Source organism: Ovis canadensis, chromosome 13 (assembly GCF_042477335.2).
Source record: "Ovis canadensis isolate MfBH-ARS-UI-01 breed Bighorn chromosome 13, ARS-UI_OviCan_v2, whole genome shotgun sequence".
NCBI lineage: Eukaryota > Metazoa > Chordata > Mammalia > Artiodactyla > Bovidae > Ovis > Ovis canadensis.
This window is the reverse complement of record NC_091257.1, coordinates 74,977,808-74,984,212: the sequence shown is the minus strand read 5'-3', so window position 1 is coordinate 74,984,212 and position 6,405 is coordinate 74,977,808. Positions and strand designations below refer to the sequence as shown.

Here is a 6,405-nt window from a genome sequence, read left to right as displayed (position 1 = left end):
TTCAAAATACTGTTTTGTTATCTCATCTGAAATTCTTGGGGAAGTGAGGTCTAATCCTGCTGACTCTCACTTATGGTGGATGATTTCCTTGTGTGTTTGTAATCTGGGACTATGCGTTCATCTTCAGTGGGGCTTTATCTATGAACAACTCGTGTAGCCCAGGTTGAAGGCAAGTCCCTCCCAAATGGGTTGAGTTTGTTTTTCTGGTCACCTCAGCTTCTTATCTGTGATCACTGTGTTAATTCTTAGTTTGGAGTTCCTAGTTCAAGTGGATAGAATAAAATTAAAGCCTGTGTGAGAATAGATCCTATTCACTGGCATCATAATATTAACTTGATCTTGGTTGTTTCCATTGATTAGGATGTCAGCTCCAGGAAAGAAGAGCCTTTTTCTCTCTGATTTTGGGCTCTGTTCCTCCATCTGCCTACAGCAGAATTTGGCACACAGTAAGCATTCAATAGGGCTTCCCTTGGTGGCTCCTGCAATGCAGGAGACCTGGGTTCAATCCCTGAATGAGGAAGATCCCCTGGAGAAGGGAATGCAACCCACTCTAGTACTCTTGCCTAGAGAATCCCATGGACAGAGGAGTCTGGCACGCTGCAGTTCATGGGGTCGCACAGAGTCAGACACGACTGAAGCAACTAAGCTGCTGCGACAGCAGAAGGCACTCATAAGTATATGTTGAAAGGGAAAATTAAAGAATACCCACTTCACGGGTATCCATTAGGACTGTGTTTGCCCAGTTAAAAATTGGAGTTCTTCTCATAAAACAGGCAGATGCTACTGGTGATTCTGTGACTGAGTGATTTCAGTGCCTCTACAGTTTTCTGAGCCTTTATCTAAGGGTTGCAAGGTGGCTACTGTAGCTCCAGGCATCGCATCCACATTCAAGGCAGAAGGAAGTAGAAGAAATTAAGAGTGAAGGAGGAGCACCATTGACATTTTTCCTTATCAGGTAGGTAACATTTTCCTAACAGTAAATTTCTGTTTTGATCTCATTTGCTAGAAATGGGGTCTGTGGGCATCCAGAAGAAAGGGGACTTTCTTTCTTCTGGAAAATGAGCATTTCCCTTATCTATGGACTCAACAGATGGGTAAGGGAGGGAGGAAGGTGACGGGGACACAGATGTGGTATCCCCTCCAAATGAGATTTTATTTATCTATCTATCTATCTATCTATCTATCTATCTATATATATGTATGTGTGTGTATATATACATATGTATGTATAATTTAGAACAAAACAGGCCCTCAGAAAACAACATGGCCAAAAAGTATGGACACCTATTTCCACAATAATTATTAATTTTGTCATTTAAAGCTTCCATGAGCCTGTGGGCATCAGATTTGGATTCTGGAGCCCACCGGCACTGAGACATCTGTAGCTCAATGATCTCCCTCCTCCTCCCTCCCTCCTTGCTCTGTTCAAAGTACTGAAGCCCTTTAAAAAAAAAAAAAAAAAACTTTACATTTTTCACTGTGAGCCACTTCCTGCTCTCATTAACTCCATCCTCAGTGACTTAGCCAGACCCCGATCCTGGCCCGAAGAAGAGAGCCGGACTGTCCAAGTCTAAGGTCCCTCAGGACCATAAGCAGAGCTGTTCCGCATCAAGGTTTCTCCCGAGGAGCTGAGATGAAAACAACAGAGGAGCCAACCTCGAGTCTTGGGCAGACCCTGGAGTGGCTGAGAAAGGAGCTGGTAAGGCTTTGTACTTCTTTGTACCTTACACCGTCACCCCATGTCTTCCGAGGTCCCCTGTTCCTACCTCCCAGGTGCCCCCTGGGCGGGGCAGAGCTGCAGGCTGGGGTGTGGGCCCCACAGGCTCCCATCTGGGATGAGCCACACAGTGCACAGTTGCCACCCCAGGCGCTGGGATAAGTAGGTCGTGGCCTACATAGGAGGCTCTGGGTGCAGCGCTTGCCAGACGGGTTTTAGAATTACACTGAGTCTGGTATGTGCCCAGCTCTGTGGCTTGTGGCCTCTAACAAATGGCTTTGAACTTCAGTCTCCTTGTTGTAAAAGGGGGATGACAATCGTACTAACATCACAAGGGTTATTGTGAGAATTTGGTGAGGAGATGGTATAATTCACTTCGTGCTTGCTTGGCACATCTACTCTGGCTCTTACGGTCCCAGCTCAGCTGGAAATGGAGTACACCAGAGCTGTCTTAGCCGGGGCCTTCTAGAAAGCAGACACTTGCACAAACACTGGAGCATTCCTGTTTATGTGGAGGTGCAAGCCCAGAGGGGTGAGAGTGAGGGGAAGAGGTGCAGGGGCAAAGGCCAGTACTATTCCAGCAGATGCCTTGTCTTACCCAACTGGATGCCACTTACAAAGAAGTCCTAAAGAGGCCAGCAGCCCTCTTGGCAGCTGGTTCTCCTCACTGTGGGATTCTCTGCCTGGAGGAGGATCTACACCCTGCCCGAGAGAAGTTTATCCACCCCACTCACTCCTGTCTCCCATTTCCTGTCTGAAATGTCCACGCTGTGGATCACTAACTCTCCTGAACTTATAAACAGCGTTACCTGGTCCCTCAGTAACTGCTCAAGAAGCCAGGTCTTACATCTCTCCTTGCGATGTTTCTTCCAAGTCCAAAAATAGAAGGATGCCCCCATAGTATGTGGGGACACTAGCCAAGAGAGAGAAGGAGATGGTTTGGGGGAACCCCAGAGGGCACCCAAGGTTTGTATCTCAATACGCCAGTTTCAACCCTGGGAGAATTTATCATCCTGAAGAGGAAGAAGAAGTCCATTAAAAAGAGACTGATCAATTCAACAACTTAAAAAACTGAAAAATAAAACAAAAAACGTGAGCTTCTACTTCTGGCTGGGGGGAGGGTGGGATGCAGGGACAGAAAGGATTGTCCAAAAATGACCTGCCTGGGTTGCCAGGCAACAGACCAGCTGGGACCCAGCCCTGTCCCAGCTTGGTGGGAGGGGCTGGCCCAGTAGGGAAGCTCATGGGTCCAGGGGACTCCAGTGGCAGGAGCTACAGCTTATTATAGGCTGTGTGCTGCTCCCTCCTTGTGCTCCCCTAAACACTGTGCCCCCACATTAAGACTGCTTAGTATCTGAACTCAAAGTGCTGATTTTCATTTGATAAAGTACTTCTCTCCTACCCATGAGGAGGAAGAACAGGTGGGGGTAGGGGGAATGACCTGTAGGTAGAGGGGCCTCCCAGGCCCAGATGAACCCCCACCTCCTCATGATGCCAAGAGATGAGTTTTGAGTCTGCAGTTACTGGTCCCTGACTGGTAAGGTTCCCAGTCAAGCCTGTTTTAACCTCTGTCACTGGGAATTTGCATGACTCCACAGGACTCCCCTCTGTAACCCAGCCAAGGAGCCCCAGCTGACTGTCAGGGAAGCATGTCTGTCACCCTACGCAGCTGAGAGAACAAATCAGTAGCACCAACAACTACCACGGAAGAAAGTCTGGTGCTCCTCCTCCAGTTCTGGAATCATAAAGCCCCCAAAGTCCTGCTGGGAGCTAAAACAAGGGAGAGATCCTTGGAAGGCAAGTAATTTCCTTTCCACTTTGCAGATGAAGAAATGGAGGCTTCGGTGAAAACATGGCTTCTGTGAGGCTGTGGGCTTGTCTCCAATTAGACAGTGAAGGAGACATCTTTCCGGGAAATGTCCAGTGCTCTGGCCGCTGCCTCACATGCTCCTTCTCTCTCCTAGGCTGAGATGCAGGACCAAGACCAGAGACTCCTGCTTACACTGAGGCACCTGCACAGCGTCCTGGAGGAGCTCCGCGCAGAGAGTGTCCCCTGGGAGGATGCCAGGTCGAGTGGCGAGACCTCCCCCATCAGAGCTCGAGCAGGCTCTGAAGGCAGGGCCCGCCAACCCTTTCCCTCCAGGCGCCTGGCCCATCTCCTTCAAGGGGTAGACAGCAGACGAAGTTCCCTCCCTTAACAGGCCAAAGATGACCTTGACTTTAACCCTCCCCAACCAGTCTAAACTTTGACAGTGATGCTGTTGAAAGAGAGCACTGGAATGGGAGTCAGGAAGTCCAGGCTCTGGATTTACCCATGCCCTCATTCATTCTATGTCCCTGGAACTGTCACTCAGTTTCTCTGTGTCACTCTTTCCTCTCCTGTCACTTAGCAGTATTTCAAAAATAAGATAAGAGATGTGAATACATTTGGGAAACAGAAACATGTTATATGGCTTCCGGCCAGCACCATGGTTGTAATCCTATTCTTGGGAATTTCTCACAAGGTGGTTATTAAAACAAAGAAAGAACTCAGTGTGCCAGGGTGTTTATCCACTGTTGCCATGGCGAAAAACAGAACCCCATGTAGTGACTTGCTGGTTGTTTTCAGGCCTTTTATTTCCCTTTATCTGAAAGCAACAGGCCCTACAACCATCCTGGCCATAGGGATCAGCATGTGACCAGGCTTGGCCAATTACAGTTCATCGTCACCCTAACAACATGATTGGCCCAATGGGTGGCCCATGCGACTCCACAGAGCCAATCACAAACCTTCTCTGGCATTACCCTCTTGATACTTGTTCTTCTGAAGTTGCAAAGCTGGGGCTGCCAGTGGCCAGGATTACTGTGAGGTGACAGAGACCTGCCTGCACAAGGAAAGAAAGAGGCTGATCAAAGAGAAGCGGAGAGAGGGTCATTCAAGAGATGGGCAGGCCAGAAGGGTGCTGGCTCTCTTTAGTCCCTGGTTTCAGACTCTAGTTCTGTGAGTTACTCCTGTTGTCTATCCAGAGCAAAAAACCAGAAAATTCCACCACTACCACCTATGAACTCAGGCACCAGTTTGTTTTTGCTTAAGCTAATTTGAGTAGGGTTCCCCTCATTTGCAACCAAAACAGTCCAGATGGTCAAAGAAACAAAGAAGAGAAATCAAGAAAAATAATTGTTTTTCCCTCATTCAGGGTTAGCAACGCCAACCCTGTTTGGCAGGCAACAAGATGTATGATGTGGCAGAACCCTCAATTGTATGGGATGGAGTCATAACTTTGAAAAATTATACCTGCCTATAAGAAAGACTTTAAAATGGAACAGGTGAAAATAAAGTCCTGGTGTTAAGTCCAATTATCCTCAGTCTTTTTTTGTTTTTGAAAATCTTCTGGCATGTTGTTAGGATATTGTTCTTAATGGCTTTGAAAAAGTAAACCCATTGCATAAAGAGGCAAAGGGTGGGGGGAGGGTTGTATTATATATACAATGTCTATAGTCAGACTAACCTGGGGTTGTTTCTATACAGTATTTGATAGTACGAAAAATTGTACTCTATCAATGACTGAATGCATAAACGAAACATGGCACATACATACAATGGAACATTAGTCAGCCTTAAAATGGAAGGAATTTCAGCACTGCTATAACACAGGTGATACTTGAAGACATAATGCTAAGTGAAATAAGCCAGTCGCAAAAGGACAAATACAGTGTGATTCTACTCACATGGGGTACCTAGTCAAATTCATGGAGACAGAAGGTAGTTCTGGTTGTCAGGAGTTGGGGAGCAGGGAGTCATTTAAGGGTTGCCGTGCTTCAGTGTTACCAAATGGCAGAAGTTCTGTGGATGGATGATGGTGATGGTGGTATAACAGCATGACTGTACTTGATGTCACTATACACCTTAAAATGGTTAAAATGATATTTATCTTATGTTCTATTTTGCCACAGTTAAAAAATAAATAAATTTTAAAATTACCTGCTCTGTAATGCTGGGGCTGGAGCTGGTTAGACTTTGCCAATAAGCAGGGTGAGCTAGAGGGACACCGCAGGGCTGGAGGAGGGAGAAAAGACTTGCTTCTCCATCCGTCTGCTCTTTAGCTTCTCTGGTGGCCTTCCTGCTCCCATGAGCATCACCCAGCAATGCTCCTTCATCTCACAGCAGCAATTCCTTCTGTGGCACCAGTCAGCAACCCCTTCTCTAGGTTCAGCTCCATGGGGCACTTACCCCAACTTCAGAGCCAAGAGCTCCAGCCAGAATCTCCTCCCCTGAAGTCTGCGTTCCTGCCCTCCTGGCCCCACCCTTCTTTCCAAGACTCGAGCCCCAGCTGAGCACACCTCCTTTCTCAGATACCTGAAGTGGAGTACTGCGTGTCTTCTGTTTTGATCATCTCAGCCTCTTCTCTTTGTTCCTTCAGGCCTGGGTATGGTAGATGCTTCCTGCAAATGCTACTTTCATTCTATCTTAGAGATCTTTTTATAACCTTTTGGTCATCCAGTTAACAACTTTATACTTGATTAGCAATTCTCTATATTAAATTCTCTCTGTTAAAATAACTAGGGTGGTTTCTGTCTCTGACTGACAGTTTTCAACTTTGGGCCATCATTACCGATGCTTTGAGATCACGTCTGTTCATGTATATAAGCACAGTGCCCCTAGGATACACAGGTTCCCCCCGCTATCCAAAAGTAGAGTGTTCCTATGA

The 6,405-nt window shown here is 46.9% G+C and overlaps 1 protein-coding gene across 1 annotated transcript; it reads left to right on the top strand.

The window, feature by feature from the left end:
* The first annotated feature begins 867 nt into the window (after positions 1-867).
* Positions 868-5,666, top strand: C13H20orf202 (chromosome 13 C20orf202 homolog). The gene is made up of 3 exons (XM_069546863.1): positions 868-955; positions 1,517-1,699; positions 3,682-5,666. Exons 2-3 carry the CDS (start codon positions 1,634-1,636, stop codon positions 3,913-3,915), a joined length of 300 nt encoding a protein of 99 aa, XP_069402964.1. The 5' UTR covers positions 868-955; positions 1,517-1,633; the 3' UTR covers positions 3,916-5,666.
* The last annotated feature ends 739 nt before the right edge of the window (positions 5,667-6,405 follow it).

What these genes read in the sequence shown, in the direction of transcription:
- C13H20orf202 (XM_069546863.1), top strand. Translation starts at nt 1,634, where the DNA reads ATGAAAACAACAGAGGAGCCAACCTCGAGTCTTGGGCAGACCCTGGAG. An exon ending in AGTGGCTGAGAAAGGAGCTG is followed by an intron (nt 1,700 to 3,681) that starts GTAAGGCTTTGT and finishes TCTCTCTCCTAG; the next exon opens with GCTGAGATGCAGGACCAAGA.